The 25,453-nt window shown below is 36.1% G+C and overlaps 1 protein-coding gene across 2 annotated transcripts in view; it reads right to left on the minus strand.

Annotated features, from left to right (window-relative positions):
• vps39 (VPS39 subunit of HOPS complex) overlaps positions 1-25,453 on the minus strand; it is a 42,228-nt gene that overhangs the window by 1,174 nt on the left and 15,601 nt on the right. Inside the window, exons 1-23 of one of the 2 annotated variants that reach the window (XM_051867147.1) lie at positions 23,702-24,324; positions 21,294-21,359; positions 21,139-21,203; positions 19,661-19,703; positions 19,385-19,479; positions 18,259-18,357; positions 18,081-18,173; positions 17,502-17,685; positions 15,367-15,487; positions 14,939-15,059; positions 14,713-14,842; positions 13,259-13,401; positions 13,032-13,172; positions 11,420-11,561; positions 10,734-10,820; positions 9,153-9,226; positions 8,854-9,070; positions 8,480-8,608; positions 8,294-8,396; positions 7,077-7,122; positions 5,794-5,943; positions 3,448-3,582; positions 966-1,057 (exon numbers count right to left, since the gene is read on the minus strand). In XM_051867147.1, the coding sequence (XP_051723107.1) occupies positions 966-1,057; positions 3,448-3,582; positions 5,794-5,943; positions 7,077-7,122; positions 8,294-8,396; positions 8,480-8,608; positions 8,854-9,070; positions 9,153-9,226; positions 10,734-10,820; positions 11,420-11,561; positions 13,032-13,172; positions 13,259-13,401; positions 14,713-14,842; positions 14,939-15,059; positions 15,367-15,487; positions 17,502-17,685; positions 18,081-18,173; positions 18,259-18,357; positions 19,385-19,479; positions 19,661-19,703; positions 21,139-21,203; positions 21,294-21,359; positions 23,702-23,774 (2,549 nt within the window). In that variant the 5' untranslated portion in view covers positions 23,775-24,324. Of the gene's footprint in view, positions 1-965; positions 1,058-3,447; positions 3,583-5,793; positions 5,944-7,076; positions 7,123-8,293; positions 8,397-8,479; positions 8,609-8,853; positions 9,071-9,152; positions 9,227-10,733; positions 10,821-11,419; positions 11,562-13,031; positions 13,173-13,258; positions 13,402-14,712; positions 14,843-14,938; positions 15,060-15,366; positions 15,488-17,501; positions 17,686-18,080; positions 18,174-18,258; positions 18,358-19,384; positions 19,480-19,660; positions 19,704-21,138; positions 21,204-21,293; positions 21,360-23,701; positions 24,325-25,453 lie in introns of those variants that run through there. The other variant, XM_051867148.1, reaches the window with a different exon arrangement.

The raw sequence follows: 25,453 nt of genomic DNA on the forward strand, positions 1-25,453 counted from the left end.
AAAAAATTTAAGTATTCATACAGTACAATCCCCTCAAACAGTCCTTCAATCATATTGAGCACTAATAGAGCACAACTGAACAGTTTTTTCACCAACTTGGTTTTAGACATGTTTTTTTCTCTCTCTACAGGTTACATTAAAAATATCTTAATTTGTGTTTCGAACAAGGGTGACACAAGGGTAACACTGTGTCCTAACGAGACACGACGCGATGCTGACACACACGATAAAAGGTATCTTTTTCAAGTTAATCAGAGTTTTTGATCATTCATAAAGAGAACCATTTACTTCACTCCTGAATGAATCAGCCATTTGAACAAACGAACAAATAAATGAATCATTAAGACATTTACCACCACCTACTTGCAGTTTTAGTTTCTTATTTAGAGTATAATTTCATTATTCCATATCCATATTAAAAAAGAAAACACATTAATGATATAGTTCACCCAAAAATGAAAATTCAGTCATCATTTACTCAACCTCATGGTCCAAAAGTTTGTGTAATAAATTTTATGTTGAATCAAATCAAATATTTCTTATTGAAGCTACTTTTTGTAATGTCTATTTGATGCTTTACACAACAATGACTTTAAATGATCTTTTGGGGGTAATTTCTCAGCCAAATTTGATGTGCGATTAATTTGCAATTAATTCGATTTAAAAAATGTATTCAATGAAGGCCCTAGCTTTATGTAATCACAACTATGCAAATGTGTCTGCAGAGCGCCACAAATCAGAGAACTAGATTAACTGTGCCAGATTAACAGAGAGCGGTTTTGCGTGTTACGTCTGTGGTATCAAAAAGAAATTTTACGTTATGCTAGTATGTCCCACTCCCATTACTTCTCAATTCTTTTGCTACACTATCAAATATAAACTTTTGCATTACAAAAAAAAGCTTAGCGCATGGTGTAACTAGGCAAATGTATTACGTAAATGAAATGCAATAATGCTAGGCACACCTATTTCCGATCTTCTTCTTGCACACTCTGCAGGTCTTTTCATCTGTGATGACGCACTTCACCTGCTGGTGAAAGATACGTTCCTCCTGCACCTGCACACGGACAAAAAAAATTTATTAAAATATTATTAAAGGGGACCTATTATGCCCGTTTACAAAGTGTTGATTTTGTTTTTGGTCTCTACTAGAATAGTTTTCCCTGCTTGAGTGTTTTTTCACATATTTGTCATTGTTGCAGCTCATCTCTTCCCAGTCTGTTTAGTTCCTGTCTTTATGAAGCTCCACCTTCTGAAAACACAGTGTGATCTGATTGGTTGGCTGGACCAGTGTGTTGTGATTGGTCAAGCACTTTGAGCGTGTTTGGGGAAATGTCCCGCCTCTTACTATAACCACAAGTTTCACACACTACTAACTAACTCAACCAGGCCCCACCCCTTTATTCTGCGTATGCCTTGGGTGGGAATTATTTAAATGAGGAGTATTGTGACATGTTCAATCCCAGAAGAAAACTCCAGACTACAATGGAGGCGTTTCAGGGAGTTCTGACACTGTTATAGAGAATAACTTCCTCTGGAGGGACTTTGTGCTTTGGAACGTTTTTATTATCAGACAGCAACATTACACACTAAAGAAAGACGAACATGTAAAAAAGCATAAGAGGTCCTCTTTTATATATATACAGTGCTCAGCGTAAATGAAAAGTAACATTTTAAACAATATCTCAATGAACACTAAAACAATTTCCAAAATGTTGACAAGACTAAGTCTTATATAACATCTGTTTAACATGAAAGTAAGGTTAATAATATAACTTAGATTACACATTTTTCAGTTTTACTCAGATTAGTGTGATGCAAAAATGAGTACACCCCACTGAAAGTCTCTGGAGCAAAGCTAAATTTTAGACTACAAATGTCTAATTTAACAAGAATTCAACCACAGTCTAATTATTCATTACACAGGTGTCCAGCAGACAGTTAACTATAAAAGGGTGTTAAAACCCCTTCCCATTTCATGCTGTCAGCAATGGCACCACATGGAAGAGAAATGTCACAAGACCTGAGAAAGAAAATAATTTCTTTACACCAGAAAGGTAAAGGCTACAAGAAGATCAGCAAAGCTTTACTGATCAGTCAGAATACTGTAGCAAAAGTGGTGTACAAAAATTAAAAAAAGATGGAACTGCAACCATCTCACAGAGACGTCCAGGTCGTCCACGGAAGTTAACACCTTGACAGGAGCGTCTTCCGATGAGAAGGGCTAAAGAAAATCGGCATGCAAGTTCACCGCAGTTATCTAAAGAAGTAGAAAGCCAAACTGGGGTGACAACACGACGCACACTGCAGAGGAATGGCATGCATGGGTGCCATCCACGAAAGAAGCCTCTCCTAAAGCCCAGGCACAAAAAAGCCCGCCTAGAGTTTGCCAGGGCCCATGCTGACAAAGATGAAGACTACTGGGACTCTATACTCTGTAGAGATGAGACCACGATAAATGTTTTTGGAACTGATGGCTTCAAAACTGTATGGCGTCGCAAAGGTGAGAAATACAAAGAAAAATGCATGGTGCCTACAGTGAAACATGGTGGTGGCAGTGTCCTTATGTGGGGCTGCATGAGTGCTGCTGGTGTCGGGGAGCTGCATTTCATTGACGGCATCATGAATTCACAGATGTACTGCTCTATACTGAAAGAGAAGATGCTACCTTCATTCCGTGCCCTTGGTCATTGTGCACTTTTCCAGCATGACAATGATCCTACACACACATCTAAGGCCACTGTTGGATTTCTGAAGAAGAACAGGGTGAAAGTGACTCAGTGGCTCCTGATCTGAACCCAATCGAACACCTATGAGGAATTCTGAAGAGACAAGTTGAGCATCACTCTCCATCCAGCATCCAGTCTCTAAAAGAGGTCATTCTTGAAGAATGGAAAAAGATAGATGTTGCAAAATGTCGCCAACTTGTTCATTCCATGCCTAGAAGACTTGGTGCTGTCATTAAAAAGTATGGAGGCCATACAAAGTACTAGATGTAGTAGTTTTTGTTATGCGAAGTACTCATTTTTGCATCACCCTAATTTGAGTAAAACTGAAAAATATGTAATCTAAGTTATATTATTAACCTTACTTTCATGTTATAAGTTAAACAGATGTTATATTAAACTTAGTTTTGTCAACTTTTTGGAAAATTTTTTAGTGTTCATTGAGATATTGTTTAAAATGTTTCTTTTCAAAGTGGGGTGTACTCATTTACGCTGAGCACTATATATTATATATACTATATCTATATATATTATATATACTATATCTTTTCCAGTAACAAGCTAGATCTTTCTGCAAGTAACTGTGTAATTTGAAAAAAAAATTAGAGATGCACCAATACTGTGTTTTAGAACACAGAATTTAATTAATTACATCACTTCAAAAGAAACTCAATCAATTATTTAAGTAGCAGACCAAACCATTGTTCACGAGTAAACATACCCGCAGGAACTCAGCCTGTAGGAGGCTCTTCATGACCTGGTCAAAGCGCTTCCTTCCAGCCTTCTCCTCCAACACATTCTCCAGGAAGACCTTGATCTCGCGGATCTGTGTGTTGGCTGGCAGCAGGTTTATGGCCTTATGAAAGACAGAGAAAAACACCATGAGTGTCGCCATGTGGTTTGGAGAGTTCTGATCAGGAATTGTATCTCTCTGAATGTGAAAATATTTCGCTTTCTAACAAGATGAAACTACAATGGAAAGAGAAACTAAACTACAGCAACATGAACAGCAGGTTTCCACAGATGTACCCACACAGTAATGTGTAAGTATAGAGCTCAGTGACAGCAGAAAGGATGGCATCTGACAACATGTTAACACGGTGTCTCATTTCCTCTGCCGGCATCAGCAGGATTGAATTGTGTAGCACTTCAACACACACTCACTCCCTCTCTCTCCATGTCTACAGGACATGTTTCACTCTCTCAGTCTTATTTAATTGGGGCAGTCAACACATACTTAAGGTCTGTTCACTCCAAGAATGATAACTATATTTAAACGTTCACACCAGTGGACAATATCGTTCAGTTTATTCTGCAGTTTTGTCGTCTGCCGCTTTAAATGCTCAAGTTCTTTAAAGCAGGATGGATTCTGATTGGCTGTCAATGTTTTTATCGTTCATCAGCTAGAAAAAAAATATTCCAAAGTCATAGCTGTGATGTGAACTCTGCTATTCTTTTATATTTAGAACTATATCGTTTTGCCATAGTTATATTCCTTGGTGTGAATGGGACTTTATTCAATTTGACTGTATATTTGCATATATTCTTAAAACTGAGAAAACTGACATAGAACCACACAAGTATGAAATATCACCCAAATAAGGACACTTTAACATTCCGGGATTGATTTTTAATGAAACTAAACGATTTCAGCTTTTTCGTTTTGTCACATTAAAACTGTTATGATTTGATCAATAATTCTAGATTTCAATATTAAAATAAATAAATCCATCATAAAAACATAATTCTTACATTTTCAAACCTTGTGATAACCTATATAAAGAATGACCATAAACCATTTCAATATTCATTGTATCAATTTTTACAAAAAAAATAACTAAAAATATGCATGATTTTTATTGATCATTTAACCAAAATTTTGATAATGTGACCACAAATTTAGTGTCAGCAAAGAGCACTGCTACCCAAATGATTTTGTTTTCTTTCATTAAAAAGGAAGATCATTAGATTTATCACTGTGTAATATTTAAAACACCTGACAGCCCTACTTTTAAGTGATGCCTCACTCTGAGGCAGTGGCAAGAGGAAAAGGTTTATGGGCCACAGTCCGTCTCACTGGTTCAAAACAGCTATTTTAATCTCAAAAACATCAAAAATGACTGCCGGTGATTGTGTCACAACATGCAGTGTTTCAGTATTTCACTCTCAGACAGATGAAGAAATGAAAACAGTCATGGTTCCAGACTCAAATGTATATTTGTCGTGTTTTAGCCCAATTGTGAGTTATAAAGTCAGAATCGCATGATATAAACTCGCAATTCAGAGAAGAAATGTCAGTGTTTTTTCCCTCACAACTGGACATTATAACACGCAATTGTGAGTTTATATATCACAATTAATTCTGACTTAAAAAGTCAGAATTGCAAGATTTAAACTTGCAATTTTGAGTTAGAATTTCGTGATATAATTCAGAATTGCGTGTTATAAAGTGAGAATTGCGAGATATAAACTCTTTTTTCTTGCAAAATTGCAAATTTATATCACAATTCTGACTTTATAACACGCAATTCTGAATTATATCACAACTTTTTTCTCAGAATTGTGAGATATAAGCTCACAATTGCGTGTTATAATGTCCAGTTGTGAGGGAAAAAAGACTGACATTTTTGACTGACAATTGTGAGTTTATATCTCAATTCTAAGAAAAAAAAAGTCAGAATCTTGAGATAAAAAGTCGCAATTACCTTTTTTATTTTCATTTCATGGCGGAAACAATCTTCCAAAGGTTCTTGACACAATCTTAAAAAACGTTTTATGTCAAAAAGGTTCTATATAAGGAGAAATGTCTTAAATGATTGCATAATACTTTCATGTTTACCAGGTTATATCATTTTTTTTTTTCTACTGACAAAGTATGTTTACAAGCGGTTTAATTCATAATTGAAACAAAAATTATTTATAAAAACTAAATCCATAAAATGATCCCAAAAGGCTCTATATATGAAGCGCCATATAAAAGGTTTGCAATAGAAGCTTTTCTTCTAAGTGTGTGGGTGGTTTTCCAGGGTTCTGCTATGATACTGTTAGTGTTTGGTGGAATGCTTACTTTGGTGGTGTTCAGTTTGCTGTGGTGGAGCTGAAGAACGTTCAGGGCCGCCTGGAGGTTCGCTTGTGGCTCACATAACTCCATCTTAATGGGGCCGAGGAAGTGCACATCCGGAGGAGACAGATACATGCGCAGGAGGGACAGATACACCTACAGACAGAAGGCACCCCTGTTAATATTTAAACAAGGTGTGTTGTAACAAGAGAGATGGTTTCACATTTCCATTTGGCTACATCCACAACAGCTTACAGAAGCTGCTCGAATATTGAATAAATAACTCAGTCAAGCATCTTATATGTGAGAGCAACTACAGTAAATATTAAAGATGGCAAATTCAACCGAAAGGTCTTGTCACAACTGGCAAAATGTTACTTAATAAATGAGTTCAACGGAGATGTGAGTTTTTGCATGATTTTGAAATTGCTTGGTTATTTCCACAATTTTTTTATATTTTCAAATCATTCATTCACAACCTACACTTTGTCTTTCCAAACTGTTTGCTTCCAAAACCGCATACCGCTTTTATATTTACATGTTAAGCTCGTGTGACAAAATGAATGATTCTAGTGGTTTAATGATAGTATTAAACTACTATATATAATACTGATGAATATAATGTAAACTATGGTGAATATTTTGTAAGTGTGCATAATATCTGATTTATCTAGTAGATTACAATTAAATAAGTACATTATTTTACTAGATATGCACTTAATATTTCGAGAAAATGCAATCACTGATTTACAATTATAAATTGTAAAACAAATGCAACAAAAATATTACAACAAGGTACATATGACAAATGATAACTATTAAACTGTAAAATATGATTAAAAACATGTACAGCATATAATCAGTATATAAATGCATAATGTACTGATTTAGTGACAGTGGACAAGCTATTGTGTTCTGTATTTTTAGCAAAGCAAATTACGAGTATTTCTATGCTGATGTCAGCATTGAGACCAGGACTGCAATTTCAGTAATGCACAAAATATTTAGAGGTAATTGTACTCTTACTGTCACTAACACTACATCATGATTACTGTTGAGTTTTCACTGCAAAACAACACAAAAACATGGCACAAATATTGTTGCAATATTTGAGAAAAGCCACAGCAAATTCATTCATTTTGGGCTGCAGAAATCAGAAAAAGTCTTCTAGTGGTTGGGGACTGTTGCACTGAAGACAGACTTCAGTGACTATACAACATGTAGAGTTACAATGTGAAAATGAAAGCAGTTGAAATAACACTGGTGAACAGTCGCCAGGTAGCACTCACATCTTTATTGCCGTTTGCTGTTAGATCATAATGACTGTGGCAGTACCTGAGAAAATCACAACACACAGAAAACACAGTCTAAATGCAGGAACATTAGAGAAGGTTATGAGTGACGGCAGCTTGTGTTTACAGTCAGATTCCTTATCATGGAACAGTCAACATGAAATGCAATGCATTTTACTTTTATAATGCGAGTGTGACATACTATATACAGTAACATGATATTCAACACGAACTGGTGTGAACTGGTAGGTGGGAATTCATTGAAAGTGGGCATTTAGCATCAGAATGGAGTCAGGAACGTGAAAGCTGAAGGTCTAGAGCATCTGCCCCAAGTGTCCCAATGACCTCAATGTCATTTGCTATTATTGCTGAACTTTAATAGCCTACATTTACACTATTGGTCAAAAGTTTGAATATATTAATATTTTTATGTTGAAAACATCAAGGATGCATTAAACTGACCAAACTGTGACAGTAAAGACATTTATAATGCTACAAAAGATTTCTATGTAGAATAAATGATGTTCTTTTGAGCTTTCTATTCATTTAAGAATCCTGAAAAAAAGTATCATGGTTTCCACAAATATATGAAGCAGCACAACTGTTTTCAATAAGAGATGTTTCTTGAGCAGCAAATCATCATATTAGAATGATTTCTGAAGGATCATGTGACACTGAAGAGTAATGATGCTGAAAATTCAGCTTTGATTTCAGGAATAAATTACATTTTAAAATATATTCACATAGAAAACAGTTATTTTAAATTGCAATGTTATTTCAAATATTACCGTTTTTACTGTGTTTTTGATCAAATAAATGCAGCACTGGTGAGCATAAGAGACTTCTTTCAAAAACATAAAAAAATCTAAATTGTTCCAAACTTTTCACGGCAATGTACACTATGCAGCATTATATTACTGCGTTACCTACAAAAGCAGCCTAAAACAATGTCTAAATATATTTTTGGCTACGTTATAACCAATAGTGCAGCCTAGGTAGCACCAGACAAATACATAACTTGATACAGAGGTGAGGAAATTATTCAACTTTGATAGTAGATTATAAATGACAAATTGTTATTTTATAATAACAGTGTGCACTGATGAATCGGGGCAGGAACGTGTATTAAAAAAGTAAATAGGTTCCATATATTGATTTCATGTTGACTTCATGATGTAGAACAGGGCTGGGGGTCATTAAAGAATGATACTCACTCTTCAGCCATACGCGTGTCTTTCAGAATGTGAACATAGATGAAGAGAGCCTGCTCATGTTTCCCCATACGACCCAAGAGCAGAGCCCTCTCTTCCAACAGACCTGGGAAGGAAAGAAGAACAGTATGTGTGATCCAGCTTTATTTCTAGATTTTATATTTTAATGTCTCTGGCCTATGGACTCACCATCAAATGGGAAATCACTGATGAGTCTCTCTGGCTCATAGCTGCTGGAAACTTCCAGAAATGTCAGAAGCTTGTTCCTGAATTCTCCCAGCTCTCCCGCCTCCTTTCCTGCAGCTACAGCTGAAACACCTGGACACAGTCAACAGTACAGAAAATGCTTACAGAGTATTTGAAGGTTGAGCAGCAAACTCATTGGCTACTGATATAGCAGGAACTAATCAGCTGTGCTCTATATGATGATTTACATTGGATAATTTTAATTTTTGGGTAAACTATCCCTTGAAGTAGGTATTATATCATCATTAGCAGTAGCAGCCCTAGAGCGGTGCTGTGGTTGTACTGATAAAACAGTGTATGACAGCTGCATGTCTGACCTTCAGGCAGTGAGTTGAGGTACACTTTCATGAGGCCTTGCACCTTCTCCAGGTACAGCTGGATCAGAACATTGTGGAACTCGGGCCGTGTCTCTTCCCACATGTAAATGATGTGTTCCAGGTATGGGATGGCCAGCTCCTTGAACCCCTCCTTCAGGAAGTTCAATACCTTATCCCTGGGTAGAGTCTCCACCTCTGTCAGGTCCTCAGTGAAGATCTGATAGAGGCAAAATCAAACTCAAGCTCTTCAAAATGACCACAGAAGACATAGAGATACACCTAGACCATGTATATCTCACCTTCAGTCCATCCTCGGGACAAATCTTCAGAACCCACGGTGAAAACTCAAATATGATGCCCAGGTTCTCCACACCTGTGCAGAAAGACACCACTGGTGAGCTGGAGCATTTGTCTTACATATTGTTGATCTAGTCAGAATGTAAGAATGTTACTTATCAATCATCTCAGTGTTACTAATAAGCAGAATCTGTAGGCTGTTTTTGCATTTTCTACACAGTATTTTTGGGAAAAATCTGTGAAATGGATTTTAACATTACAAAATGTATTAAATGATGCTAAGAGTACTATACTCTTATGGGTAGCTGAAATAATCAAATTAGTGAACATATTTAATAAAAAAAAGAAGGTGGTGGGAGTAGGGCTGCATGATTTGAGGAAAAAAATGGAATTGCCATTTTTCTGATAACGCAATTGCAATTTAAAATGCATTTTAAAAATTACAGGCTTGCTGTGTTTGTTTGCTTGCACAATTTGGCCAACATTTGTGATCATAAATCACTTTGGCTATAAGATAATAATAATAATAATAATAATAATAATGATTATTATATGACTAAATAAAAATATAAAAATTACTGCTATTGCAATATTTCACTGTAAAATAAAAATGAGTATTTAATATAATAATAATCATTTTATTTTACATTTCAACTGTACAATTATAATACTAATATTTATGGCTGTCTTAATTTCTTCATTTTCAAATGCTAAACCATCAAACCTATATCTCTGATCAAGTCTAATCAAGTGTAATGCATTCAATTGATATTGCGATTTCTGTTTGAGTTTGATTAGTCTGCCTAGGTTGGAGACTCCAAAAATCTAATGAATTTCTGCAGTTGCAAAATTCATGTGAGATTGATAGTATGTTTAAGATTTTGGCTCACTGAATGTAGACTTCTTGACCTTCAGAAATAAGTGGGCATCCAAACACTCTAAGTACAGCTGAGTAAATAAATACTAAGCTCTAAGGCCCTGATATACTTCAAACGAAATTGAAGAACGAACTTATGTGATGTGATTTAGAACAAAATCAGGCAAAAACATAGACCGTTTGTAGTTCGTTTCAGGAGTTCAAAACAGCTTCCCAAAGCAAACTTTCCAGACTGTCCTGTTTTTTCATGTTTAATACTGTAAAGCTGTTTGGTTTGAAGGAATCTATTGTATAAAGTGCTATATAAATAAACGTGACGTGAGTTTACTTGACTGGAGTGTCAAATTGCTGAGCTCATGCAAACATCCACAGCACTATCATCAGATGCTTTCTTAACTGCTGTTTTCTCACTGCTGTCATTTTTGTGTTTATTGAGACGAAAGCGCGCAGCACATATTTACATTATCATCTATTCTAAACCTCATTCTCAGCAGTGTGGATGGCGTCGGGATGTTCGCTAACAGTATATCGCTACAAAGGTATTTTGAATTTCTTTTTACCCCTAAATGAAGAACGAAAAAGAACTTTGCTCTGAGTATATAATGTGTATAATCATAATGCACACAAACTACAGCACTTAACTTGTTCATTGACTACATTAAACTACAGCCAGGTAATGTGCAGTAAATGAGTGTGGAAATCTCACCCAGCCTCTGAAGATACTGTACAGTCCTCTCATGTCCCTTCAGGGGAGAGTTGGCTTTAGTAGACTGATCCAGCAGAACCTGCAGAGCTGGACAATCACACTTCTGTAAGTCAATTGAACTGAATGAGGAAGATGACAAGATGGCGGCACACAATCTGCAGCATCATGGCAAAAATGGATATGCTATTTTGTCAGACTCTTTTTGAATGCTTTTTTAATGCACTGCTAAAAAACTGATTTAAAAGGTTAGTGAAACTTCAATCAATCAATCAATCAATTACATAAATACACACAGAATGCTAATTAAAACAATAGGAAATAACTGCATGAGAATGACGGAGCCAAAAAGAAAGAGTGTATATTCATGAAACAGTTTGTGACAGTGATGTTTATATAAGGAAGTTTTCTTGGCTGCACTGAGGGTTTATTAGGCAGTATGGATCTACCCGGCCTGGTCCTCATCAGTATTCTCTTCTGTAAGGCATGACATCAACAAAACATGATTAGAGCCATCTCTATAAACAAGAGCTGATCTGAGCCCTCCAAATGATGTTCAGATGCTTGGGTTTTTCTGAGGGATGAGTAAAATGTCGGACACCCACAGACATTATACTCCTAATGGAGATTCCTCAAGCTCACATAAACATTCATACGACAATCTAAGCAGTTAATAAGACTGTGCGCACCTTTCTGGTGAAGGCCTTTCTTCTCGTAGAGGATGATGAGTTCGCTGTATTTATGAGCTTTCTTTAACACGTACTCGCTCTCCTCTATGTGACAGTGGTTGTTCTCCAGGCGCAGGAGAGGCGACACCAAGGCTACATTGGTCTGCAGATTAAAAAACAAAACAAAAACTATGCTCTAAATTCACCCAGAATCCATTACAATGTGTTTAGATAAACTAGCTTTAACTGTAGTGAGCCGTCTACTGAGGCAAGAACTTCTGAAAAGGTCACAAAACTCCTTTAGAAAAGTATTAATAGCAGCAGCATTCATTTGAATAATCCCCGCCCACAGAATAGGCAAAAGAGGGGACGAGGCCTGGTTGAGCTGTGCTAGAGAAGACAGTGTTGTCGCTATGTCAAGAGATGCTGGTTTTTCCACCCCGTTTCCAAAACTCATTTGTTTAACCTTTCTAAGGCTGACTAACTTAGAGTGGTCAAAAAGTCATAATATGTCTTAATGCAACAGGAAGCTCACACTACAGACTGTCATGAATGCTTTAGGACTGTTTGCCGAGGCTGTGTATTAGTTATTAAAGGGTTAGTTCACCCAAAAATGAAAAAAATGTTAGTTCGTTCTCATGTCGTTCCACACCCGTGAGACTTTCGTTCATCTTCAGAACACAAATTAATATATTTTTGATGAAATCCGAGAGGTATATGACTCGTCTATAGACAGAAATTGAATTACCACTTTCAAGGCCCAGAAAGGTCAGAGCTACGTCAGAACGCCGGCTCAGCATTGGCTGACGCTGTACACGTGAGCAGCATGAACCCGGAAACACTGCACTATGTGTATGACAAACTGTGTAGGAGACTGACATGGAAGAGAAGAAATTGTTGTCGTTATTTTTGTTTTTGCATACAAAGGGTATTTTCCTCACTTCTTTTAAATTAAGGTTGAACCACTGTAGTCACATGGACTATTTTAACGATGTCTTTACTACCTTTTTTGGCCTTAAAAGGTGCAATGACGTTGCTGCCTCTTTCAGAAACCTCCCGTATTTCATCAAAAATATCTTAATTTGTGTTCCAAAGATGAACAAAGGTCTTACGGGTGTGGAACGACATGAGGGTAAGTAATTAATGACAAAAATTTCATCTTTGGGTGAACTAACCCTTTAATGTAGTAAATAATGTTCAGCTTCTTGCACAGACTGGTAGTTTCGCTTCACAACACCTTAATGTATCATCAGGAGCCACGGGTATTAATTTTGTTTTGCCTGTATATATTTTTTTGATTCTCAAAGTGACAGCAGCTGTTGGCTTGCATTATATGAATCACTGAGGACCACGGTTTCAGCTAAATATCTTCTTTACTGTTCTACTGAAGAAAAAAAGACACCTTCATCTTGGATGACTTGAGGGTGAGTAAATTAAAAGCAAATGTTCATTTTTGGGTGTGTTATCCCTTTAAGCTTAGTGAGATGCAATCACCAGACTCCACTTTCAACATCTGTTGGAATCAAGTGTGAGCATTAATCAAGACTCCATTTCAGTTAAGATGCTGTCAATGCAGCGAGGCAGCTCATGACGGCTCAGAACAGAGCTGTTGAGAACAATGTAAAGGTCTTACATGGAGGTAACATTTGAGCAGGGTGGTATCGATGATCTGAAGGAGTTTCTTGCGGCTCTTGATGGTGGGGGTTCCCTCCATGAGAGGGGAGGTGGTAGAGGGGTCAGAGTCATTCAGCTGCTTCACTAAATGACTGCGTTTCTATCAAAAACACAAAGAGAATGCTGTGTAACCAGATGTAAAACATTAGCAAAACATGCAAAACAAGTTTGCAAAATCATGAATACCTGTGTCAGGTAGTCTATGAGTGCTAGGTGGGCTTTCTCCAGCTCGGCTCCAGACAGTGCGGGCAGAGGGTTGGGGTAATGCAGCTGTTTGCGGTAATCAGAGGGAAGGAGGTCTGGATACAGTCCTATAACATGAGTGGGATCTATACAAGAGAAGAACAAATCAGCTTTTACCCATTATATAGGGTGCTGCAGCATTTTTGAAGGCCAAAATGAGTTGCATTTTGCACTTCTGGTTCCACTGTCCTGAATTCAATGGGTTTGAAATAAGGTCTGTGGTGAACACAAGCTCAAAATATTTTCATGTTTTATTCAATGACATAAAATACATCAGTAATAACCCCTTGTGATTTTTATAAAGATTTTACTTGGCTGTTTCTAGCAAGTGTCTAAATGGGACTAGAGAGGTTGTCAGGGACATTAAACATATCACCGAAAAACATAAAATAAAACCGATAAACTCATCTACTGACTAGTTTCTTTCACAGCCTGTTTATAATCACACACTTGCAAACTATTCTAACTCGAACTTTCAGAGAAAATATTTTTTTTTAAATCAAGATTAGGCGTCGACGTTAACGCTTCTTATTTACTTTGAATGGGTGACGTCATGTGTTGCCAAACTGAATTGTGGGTACCGTTTTGTCGTTTCACTCACGTTGCTCGCGGCAGAAGTTGAAAATTTCTCAACTTTTCAAGCGCCACCGCAGGCATCAGCCAATCAGATCGCCTTATGCAAATACCCTAGCCCAGATGCTAGCCAATTGCATTCATGCAACACCGGAAAGTAATGTGATTGGCTGTTATCACTATGACGGTTGCGTCAGCACCAAGCTTCAGATACGTCCTCCGTCAAGCGTTGACGCCGACACTCCATGTTAATGCAGTGTAATGGTAATGACGTTGAAGTCATGTGAAGTTTGTTTATAGTCTAAAATTGTATATGGGCTTCAAAACTTAATTTATAATTTAAGATTACCATAATGAACAAAATGTGTATGAATCATAAACTTTTGTCAGTCACAGAGTTTATTTTCTGCAATAATCCAAAAGCCAATGGAAAAATGCTATTGGGTTTTGGTTGAGGGAACCAGAGTGATGCTAACTTACAAAAATACATCATCACTGTAGGACTCTATTATTCACACATCTTACTCTCCTTGTGCAATGGCACTCTCTAGTGGACTATACACTCAGCCTTAGTCAGTAAGACCACAGATAATCTGAAGTTTATCTGACACAAAAATGAAAATAACTTTCCAAAACTCCAATCTGACCGGTTGGTATTTAATAAAACCGTTGGTATTTGTTTTTTTTTTACTTTTTTTTTTTCAGTCTACCAGAAAGTTTCTCTTGAATACTTGAATGTGCTGGTCAAGGAAATCAATTACAACTTAAATCAATTTATTATTTTCTCATTTGTGGTGCATCATCACTGCTGTAACTCCACACACCTGTGCCTAACTTGGCAAACCCCTGCATGGAGTCGTCAAAGCGCTTCTGACAGAACAGGTTGAAGGCATACAGGTTCTGAATGTGATGGATCTGTTGTCTCTTGTCTGCATCTGAATCATCCTTCATTTTCTGAGGAAAGATGAGACAAAAACCAGGTCAACATAAGATACACATTGTGTACTTTGCATACAGTATTTACTGGATGTTAAAACCAGAGTTTCTCACCGCTAGCTGAAGCGCCAGTTCAAACTGTTTGTCCTGTAGCAGCTGCCGTATCTGGCTGGCTATAGAGACCGGCACCAGACGCCAAACAAAATGATTGCTAGCGACATAGACAACATTTGATCTGTGAAATCAAAGAGGGAAAGAAAGCAGACTCGATTTAAAAATAGGCAGATTCAAGCTTTTAAGTGCTTAAATGTTTTCCCTGCTGATGGGGTTACTTCAGGTCTACACCACCCCTTTCAATCCGAACAAGCTCAATCGCATCGACTGAGGTGTTTACATGAAGGCTTTCCAGTCTGACTTAGCCATTAATTCGATTATAAACTGATTATTTGGGTGCATGTAAACATAGCTAATGTAAAATAGAGTCAGAATGAAAAATGTTCCACCATGTTTTCCTCTAAACTGAGATTGTGTGCAGGTCTCACCCAGCAGAGGTGATGAAACGTGGTCTCTGCAGCTCTACGCTCTGCACCAGCAGTCTGGGCTCGAGGGTGCGGATCTCCACATACCGTGGCAACACTGCAATGATGTACGGTGGCTGGTGCTCTAATGAAAGACATGAGGAAATAGCCATAAGCAGACTCAGAAAAGGAAGATGAATGGATTTAAAAATGGTAAAACGTGTTGAAAAGAGCTGACATTACTACACCATCACTGATAGCTTAAAATAGAATCAAATGAGCACAACTATTTAAAAAGCAGCCGTGCAAAGAGCAGCGGATTTGTTGAATTTTGTGCATGTTGGGTGTTCCTAGATTTTTCTGCAGGCACAGATTCTGTGTAGAACTGCTCATGAGCCAATATTAACACAACTCTCACATTCATTTTTTCCATGAATCAGTTCTAATTCATTTTTAATGACTCAATTTGTTTGCATCATCACTCAAAAAAGATTCTGATTCTATGGAAACTTGTTTCCAGAATTGCTTGATATAAAGTCAGAATTGCTTGATAAAGTCAGAATTACGAGTTACAAAGTCAGAATTCTGTGATATAAAGTCAGAATTGCTTGATAACATCAGAATTGCGAGTTACAAAGTCAGAATTAATTGATAAAGTCAGAATTGCGAGTTACAAAGTAAGAATTGCGAGTTATAAAGTCAGAATTGCTTGATAATGTCAGAATTGCGAGTTATAAAATCAGAATTAATTGATAAAGTCAGAATTGCGAGTTACAAAGTCAGAATTGCGAGTTATAAAGTCAGAATTGCTTGATAATGTCAGAATTGCGAGTTATAAAGTCAGAATTGCGAGTTATAAAGTCAGAATTGCTTGATAATGTCAGAATTGCGAGTTATAAAGTCATAATTGCGAGTTCTAAAGTCAGAATTGCTTTATAAAGTCAGAATTGCATGATATAAAGTCAGAATTGTGAGATATAAACTCGCAATTGCGTGTTATAATGTGAAATTGTGAGGGAAAAAAGACGTTTTTTCTCAGAATTGTGAGTTTATATCTCACAATTCTGACTTTGTAACTCGTAATTCTGACTTTATATCACGCAATTCTGACTTTATATCTCACAATTCTGACTATATAACTTGCAATTCTGACTTTAATCTGCAATTTTGACTTTATATCAAGCAATTCTGACTTTGTAACATACGATTGTGAGTTTATATCTCGCAATTCTGAGAAAAAAAATATCAGAATTGTGATATAAAAAGTAGCAATTAACTTTTTTTATTTTTTATTTCATGGCAGAAACAAGCTTCCATATGATTCTCATTAGTCAGTTGCAGCATTCAAGGGTGAAATATATCTGAATAAGGACTTGTTCAGGGCTCTGGTGCATAACTGAAAGTGTTGTTGTTGCTGTAGTAGTGTTTGATGCTATGCTGCTGTTCAAGATTGTAATGAACTTTTTTCTTAGCGGAAGCTTAAAGGTAGTGTTCACGTACGATCAATAAAGATATATAATTATCTTTCATGTTATACAATAAAATCAGTAGAGTACTACAATAATTTCAAAAAACACCCATGAAGGTTCAGGCGAAGTGTCCAAAATTTTATATAAACATATGAGTAATTTTATACCACGTTAACAATATATATCATGACATTGTTATTTTTGCTGGAAACAAGGTTGTTATGAAACCAAAATTTTAGTTTAGTTAGTTAAATTTCACAATTCTTGAACCCAATTTCGATACCACAGAAAAAAACTGAACTAGCTTAACTAATGTAAGTAAAAGGTTCTCAGGAAAGAAAAGAACTGAAAAGAAAATAATTGGACATCTAACACTTGTCTTCAATAATTGAAGACAAGTGTTAGATGCCCAATTATTTTCTTCTCAGAAAGAAATTACATTGTTAGGCATGTTTTGCTTCTAGTTTGTTTTATTATGATGTTCAGTATGCTAGTGAAGATTTGGTTGTTTATGACATTGGAAGTAATACGATTTTTAACTGCATTTCTACTCATTATTTGATCAGATGGTAACTGGACACCAGTTTCCTTGACGATCAGTTGTTTACTGAACCTGTTTGATGTAACACATTTGAAAAGTCACTTATGAGAACCTGAGAAACATGTTTGTTAAGACTGACATCATCATACCCATTGCAACAGGAATGTCTGTCCAGTTAAGGGCACATTTCTGAGTGCAGACACCTTCTTCGTTCAAAACAACCGTGAGGTCATCCTGACCCACCGCTACCTTCCCATCAGCCAATGGGGCCACCAATGGTTCCAGCTGTTTCCCCGTGGGGAACAGTTCCTTGACTGTGCCACGTCCGTCCATCTGAAGAGAAAAGTCACATGATTGACCCCCCAAAAACCTAATGTTAGTGAACATCCATAATGTGATCTAGTCTACACATAGACCATTCACTATACATCTGATTCATATTGTACACAAAACTGGAAAGCAGAAAGCTCCAATCAGGTTTTTATCAGTCCAAGAGGAAACAAAGTGTGCTTAAAAGGTACTGGGCTGATGTTGACAATTGTGGGGAAAAGTTAAACATTGGTTTTACGATTTAAGTTGCCAAGGGGCCAGCATGTGGGTGTTGATGAAATGATCACTTGCCCTGTTGGGTCACTGTTGTATTGTTGCTGGCTAATATAGATGAACTTTCATCAAAATTGCAAAGCAAACTAAATATAAACAGAGCTGCATTTTTCCCCCCCACTTACCCGAATCAGATAGTAGTCTCGTTTGAAACCCACGCATATAGAGTTCTCACACCAAGCCATGGACTTGGGAATGTCTGGAGCGGCAAAATCTCCCTGCAGTAGTGACCAAACAAGATTTAGACTACGGTTATGGTTCATCAAATATATTTTGTTTCTGTGTTTCCAAGCCTCAAGCAACCTGTAATTCATGGAATTCTCTGTCCTTCCAGTAATACAGCTGAATCTTCCTCTTGACTGCAACACACATGCGCAGTTTGGCCTCACCTGAGCTGGACTTCTAAAGAGAGAGAGAGAGAGAGAGAGAGAGAAATCAAAAATCAGATGTGATTGAAAAGGGAGACCTGGAGGACAGAGCATTAACAGGCAATGACATTCACTTAAAGCGGTCCCAAAAGTATTCAGGGTATCTGCAGGGTTTTTAAAATCAATTTTTTAAAACCTGCACAAATACAATGACTAAACGTAACATACTAAACGATAAAATGACTGCAAAAACCACAATTTAAACACCTATACAATTAGGGATGCATCAATATGATACTGATAGTCACCTGCCCACTTGTTTGAACTTTTGTCATTAAAATAGATTACTGTTTGATAATTTTTTAATTAGCAAGCAAAGTTTAGAAACACATGCATTAAGGTATACTAGCTAGTTTATTGCTGGATCATCAAATCATTTTCAATGAACATGGATTGGATCCATTTAACATTCAATAGGCCAACATTATTATTTATGTTTTAAGCTCTGAAACTTGCAGGATGTTTTAATTGTACAAAGACCTCTTATATGTCAAAAGACCAAGGCAAATTGATTTCTCCGTCATGTCCCCTTTAACATGTGAAGCACTCACATTTAATTAAATCGTCGCCTTTTGAAATATAATAATCACATTATGCCACGATTCCTGTTTTTCCATCCCCAAATTTAAGACCTCATTAAGAATGTTCTTATACCATTTAAGATATTTAAAAGTTTTTAAGGACCCGCGGGGACCCTGAGTATTTGGACCCCTTAAGTCACACTTAGAAGTGTATGAATTTCATTGTATTTCATAAAAAAAATATCAAAGCAAAATCATCTTTAAAAAATGCTGCTTAAGTTTTTCACAGAATTAAATTCACTATTCTTTTGCAATGACATTTAAGCAGCTGTAGCTGTGATTTTAAGAAATATATGAAGTCAGTTCTTCTCAAGTTCACAAGTGTCCTTGAAGAGTAACCACTCGCATAGTTCATCACATTAAATATCAACATCAACATTTCACAAACAGTCACAATACTTTTTGCATTCTTTAACCTACCTGCAGGTCACAGGCAAACAGTGTGGCCCCTCTGGCTTTGGACACCACAGTTATCTGCTGGAACGTCAGCAAGTCATGAACGTGGATGTTATTTTCTGAAATGAAAGAGGGCACTGATACTGCTGACACCAAAACTACACAGTTCCATAGCATACACAACACCACATCTACTTGGTCTGTAAACTAAGTTTCTCATATGCAACCAACAAAGAAAGTATATATGATTACACATCATATGACAATGACTTGGCAATTATAGGGGGAAAAAATACTCACCCAAAAGACTAACCAAAATCTTGTACTGCGAAACCACAAACAGCTGAAAGAGGAAACAGATCATAAGAGACGCCCAGAAGTAAATTATTTTCTTTAAACATAGTCTACCACTGTCAATTTGTCATTATTTTCTCACCCTCATGCTGCAATTTTTCCATGTAAAAAAAAAAATACATTTTTTAAGAATCTTAATGCAGCTTGCCCATAAATATCACAGTTTAAAGTGACCACAGATGACAAGTCGTACGATAGCCGAGAAACAGACCAAAAATTAAGTACTATACATCTATAACATAACGGAACAACTAGGGTTCTTGATTTGACATGTTAATTTAATTAATTAGTTATGGAAAATAAAGCGATTAAAATGATTTAACGCATTAACGCACCCACCCCTCCCCAGACCTACATAGGTCATCTTACATTTCACACAGCTGATTGGTGATGAACATGATGCAGGGCAACAACTTACTGTATGATGGAGCCAATAGAATGCTGTTATATGCCCCTAAAATTCAAGATATGATGCCCCTGTATGAGCTTTTGTTTCATATTTATATAATAGGATATAGTTAAGCAATATCACACGAGTGCTGTTTTTTTTTTTTCAAATAGCACGAGTGCAAATGTGATATTGATTTACAACAGTTCAATAAATAAGACTATCAGACAGTTCAATAAAACAATATTGTCTGTTTTTACTAAATTTTGCCAACAAAAATATTACCTATAAAAGGCACAGCAGAACTGTTGTGTGTCTTAGAGCAACACAGTGTTTCGTTTATGAATGAATCTGCGTTTTGAGCGAATCAATCCGGTGAATCAATTCAATGGCCCATATACTTCATTCCTGAATGAATCAGCCATTTGAATGAATCAAATGAATAAATAACTCAGTGTCTTCTTCATTTAGACATTTACAATTTTAGTTTATTTAGATTATCACTTGATAAAAAATTTTTGGGAATAGTTCGACCAAAAAAAAAAAAAAAAAATCTGTTTATTTACATTTACTCGCCCTCGTGTCATTTCAAAACCTTTATGACTTTCTTTCTTTTGCAGAACATAAAAGAAGATATTTTGAAGAGTGTTGATAACCAAACTGTTTTGGTTTGTAAATATATCTAAATAACAATTCAGATGCAGCTTCTGAAAAAAAATCATGGCCGTTGCAGCCTAAAAGTTTGTGTAATAAATTCTATTTTGAATCAAATAAAATATTTCTTTCTAAAGCTACTTTTTGTAATGTCTATTTGATGCTTTTTTCATTTAACACAATAATGGCTTTAAATTATCTTTTGGGGGTCATTTCTCAGCCAAACTCGATGTTATTTTGCGATTAGATTAATTAATCAGCACATCATGTAATTAATTAAAGATTTTAAATCAGCCCTAGGAACAACATAACGGTGCGTAAATAATGACAAAATTTGGGTGAACTCATCCTTTATTGGATGGACTTCTCTATTGGTGCATACCTGCTGAATCTTCTTTGAGAAGTTCTTATTGGATTTCTCTAATGTAACTTCAAACCTATTTGTGCCTGTAATGAAACATATCAATTAAACTAAAAGTAAATCCCACAAATAATCATTGCTAAATATAAGCACAGCAGCAAACAAAAACTACGCACCTGCATCTTTCTTGATCCTGTACTGAAGGAGATGACCCGGTTTGGTCCCGACAAGGAGCCAATCATCTGCAATCACAGTATGATTATCACACTAAAGGACACATGGCAAAGCTTTACAAATGAGTTCATGGAACTAGTTCTGTAGTACAATCCAGAATTAAGATGCCTAGTCCTTCTCAATTGGTCTAAAGTTGCTTGGCCATTTTTGACTTTTCAAAAAAATTTTTTTGAGTGATTACCTATTGCAGATGCTGATATTTATATGGCCAAAAAGTAAAACATATAATGCAATACAATTCAATGATAATTGAGAGATGAACAAATAAACCTTCCTCAAAAGCCTGATGATTATATTTGATACTCACATTTGAACATGATTTTTATAAAAAATGATGTATGGACAGGGCTCGACAATAAGGACTGCCCGATGGCCCGGGACCAGTGTGAATGAGTTGACAGAACCGTCACTTGCCCGATCGGACCAGTGCTGTAATTTTTTATATATATATATATATATAAAATGTGCGTTATATATCGTGTATGATAACGTAATTGTTGATGTAATGATCTGACATTATCGAGTATGTTGCTCGCTTTACAAAACCCAAACAAAAACACACCCATTGAGTGCACGCATGCACTATGTGACGTAGTCTAGTAGGTTAGACTAGTGCGCGTGCATAATATTAGTGTGTATGCCTTCACTGCGTGATCTAGTCTAATAAAATGCATTTAGAATGCCTTCCAGAATTCAAGATTAAAGGGGGCAAAAATGCCCCTGTATGTCTTTTATATTTATATCATTTAATAGAGTTAACCAATATTACACGAAGAGCGCCATTTTTTCCCAAATTTCAGCATGATTACAAATGTGATACTGATTTTATACAACTTAAGTTTAATAAACAAGCAGTTTATATTAAGTGACTTACATTTTAGACACCAAAACGGTTGTTTCGCTCTATTTCGCCCACGAAAATAGTTCCAAAGTCCACAGAATTGTTTTGCGTCTCTGAGCAACATTTCCTGAATGAATGAATCAGCCGTTTGAATGAATCGGTTGAATCTCAATGACATCAATAGTTATATAGCTATACATTAGATTACAATTTCCTGAAAATCTCCTGTTTAAGCATTCATAAAAAACCTGAATAGCACAGTTTATTTCATTTATATGTTTATTCTGTTGTATTTATTTGTGCTATTACTCGTTATTTGATTATTTTTTCCTATTTTATTACTTACTGTTCATTTGTCTAAAATTATTTACAAGTGAGTTTACAATTTATTTTTAAGTGAGTTATTTTAGTAGCTTTTGGTGTCATAACCTTATTTTATTAAGGTTACATGTATCAAAAACAATGAAAACTATAACTAGGCTTATTTTATAGGCCCATTTTCTTTTCTTTTACTTTATTTTTTATTTTTTGTTGTGGGGCCAGTGAAAATTTTGGCAGGGCAAGTAAAAATTTGAACCACTGGCCCAACCGGGCCAGTAGAAAAAATCCTTAGTATTGAGCCCTGATGGATAATAAAGTAAACATAATTTGCTTCAGTCCAGTAAGTGTTCATCTTGACATATTACTAACAATATAAAAGTTTTTTTACGTTTACTTTATAAAAATCAGTAAAGGTGAAGGTGGACATTTGTACAATTATACTAAAAGACCTTTTACTTGCTAAAAATGCATAAACTATCAATGAGATGACAGAAGGCATGTAGTAGATTGTGTACAACACATTTTTCTGCAGTTTTGATCATCTTGATAATTTAGAGGCCTTAAAAAGTTGCGTATTTAATATGATACAGTAGGCTTATAGGGTTAACATACCCCTTTGACATGGCTCTAATAATCAATCCTTTATACTTGCTTGCTGGAATCAAATCTCGAATCACGTACAATGATACTACATTATCAAAACCCTGTGAGCTGCCTAGCTAATAAAATACCTGTAGTTCAAGTAGTGGAATAGTTGTTTTTTCTCTTGCTGTGACTCAAAACCTGGTGATCTGCCTAACTAGACAGAGGTTTTGGACATCAATGGCGTGTTTCTGAGTCAGCTGACCAGCTCATCAGGTTCTGAGACATGACTGGGTAAAGACAACTGTTCCACTATTTGATAAATAAATACTTTTAATGCTCAAAAATCTGTCTAGGTAGAAATACTAACTAGATGTCCATACACGTTGTCTATGTAGGCAGCTAAAAAGATTTTGAGACACAGCCAGATAAAACAGCTTTACAACTATACAACTCATTCCGAAAATGCTTCAGTATGTCGGCCACTCACAAGGTTTCGAGACACAGTCATTATCGACAAATGAAAAGGCGTTATCAATGCTACTCCATACGAGTGTTAAAGGTGTTTAAGGAAATGGAAATGATGAAAAGGGAAGCAGAACTCACCCCATGCCGCCAGACAGTCAATCTGCAGGGGTAATTTCTCCAGAATAGGAACCGGTTCATATGCGTCATGCATACTGGAGCTCTTATGTACTAGCAAACACACGTAGATAAATAACCAAAAATGGTAAAATAGAAAATAAAAAGGCCGACCACTGTAGAATCTGCTGGCAGCTGACAAAACAATAGTAAACAAACAGAATTTAGCAAATCCACTACTACACAGCAGTCATGTCGTTAACTTCTTTGTTAATCAGCTTGACTCTTGTCAAATGTCCCAGAATTGTCCCACTCCATCCTTCTTAAGTCCTCTGTTGGTCCAGTGTCTAAAAATAAGCGAGAAAACACTGAAACTCTTTTGTTTTTGTTTTGTTATGAATGTGTCATGAGCATTTGGCTAGTTAGCTTTCATATTTTGCCCTTTAAACTCGCTAAAACGCAGATCCTCGAATTACAAATGCATTTCATCCCATTGTTCTGCGAGACGTTGTGGTTTGTTTCCGTTTTAACCGTTTAATTGTCCGTTAATCTGAACTGATATCCGACAGGATTCAGTGTTTGACAGCTAGCAACGAGCTCTCTGTGCTGCGGGAACTTCCTGGGACTGTGACGAACACGTGACTGTGAGAGCTCGTGAGAGTTATATTAAAAACATCACACGTGAAGCGCGTGCACTCTGCTGCCACAGATGATTGAAATTCCATACATAAACCCCTTACAAAACCTATAGGCCTACAGCTAAATTATATGTATTTCCTGAAAGGAATCGTAATTTAATGATGCTTATGTATGAATATATTTATGTATTTTAAAATATTTATTAAAATTATTATTTTAATATTATCTCTTTTTTTCCAGTTACAAAACAATTTGACGTTCACACAATGAGTCGGTGTGTTTGGGACGAACATATCATTCTCAGACTATCCTGTTCTCAGCAGCTTGTGTACAGTATAGCCACTAATGTATAGGTGTGTCCAAATATGCATAACTTCTTACTATCAAAGACTATAGAATAACATTTTATCTTAAATCTAAATCTTAAATCTAAAATCTTAAAGGGACTTTAATACTATCAATAGGCAAAAACACCACATGAAAAGTATTTTTAAATCAAAATAACTTCATTTCTTCTCTTCTCCAATGACGTGTTTACTGGCGCGAGGACGGGACAACCTGTCACTCACATGAGATCCACCAATAGCAAACCATCCAATTAATTCCCCATAGACAAAAACAAGTCCCGATACATTTTTTTTTTTCTTGCCATTTTGGATTTTAATTCTTACATATTTTGTTCATCGTGATAATCTTTACAAATGAACACAACTTTTATGAATACAATTTGAAGCCTAAATACAATCAACAGAAGTAAAAAGCTAAACTTAGGGTAGAAATGAATGAACACTACTACTACTACACTACAGTCATATGACTTCGATGTCACCACCATTACCACTGACAGATCTTTCAGCATTTAACCAAAAACCCATTCAAACAAACTCATTTCTGGGTTTGGGCCTACAAAAATATGTTATCCCTGCAGCACTCTATTTTAAAAGTGTTCATTACCAAAGCTTTTCAACATTGTGTACATTATGGCCATCTGGTGGTCAAAATGAGAAATAGGACATACTGTACCAAACTCCTACTTTCTTCAAGGGTATTTTTGTCCCATTTTCAAGTCAAAATAGCTAACAATACAGAAAACAAGTCAAGTCACCTTTATTTATATAGCACTTTATACAATACAGA

The sequence above is a fragment of the Ctenopharyngodon idella genome, chromosome 17, assembly GCF_019924925.1.
Source record: "Ctenopharyngodon idella isolate HZGC_01 chromosome 17, HZGC01, whole genome shotgun sequence".
Classification (NCBI taxonomy): domain Eukaryota; kingdom Metazoa; phylum Chordata; class Actinopteri; order Cypriniformes; family Xenocyprididae; genus Ctenopharyngodon; species Ctenopharyngodon idella.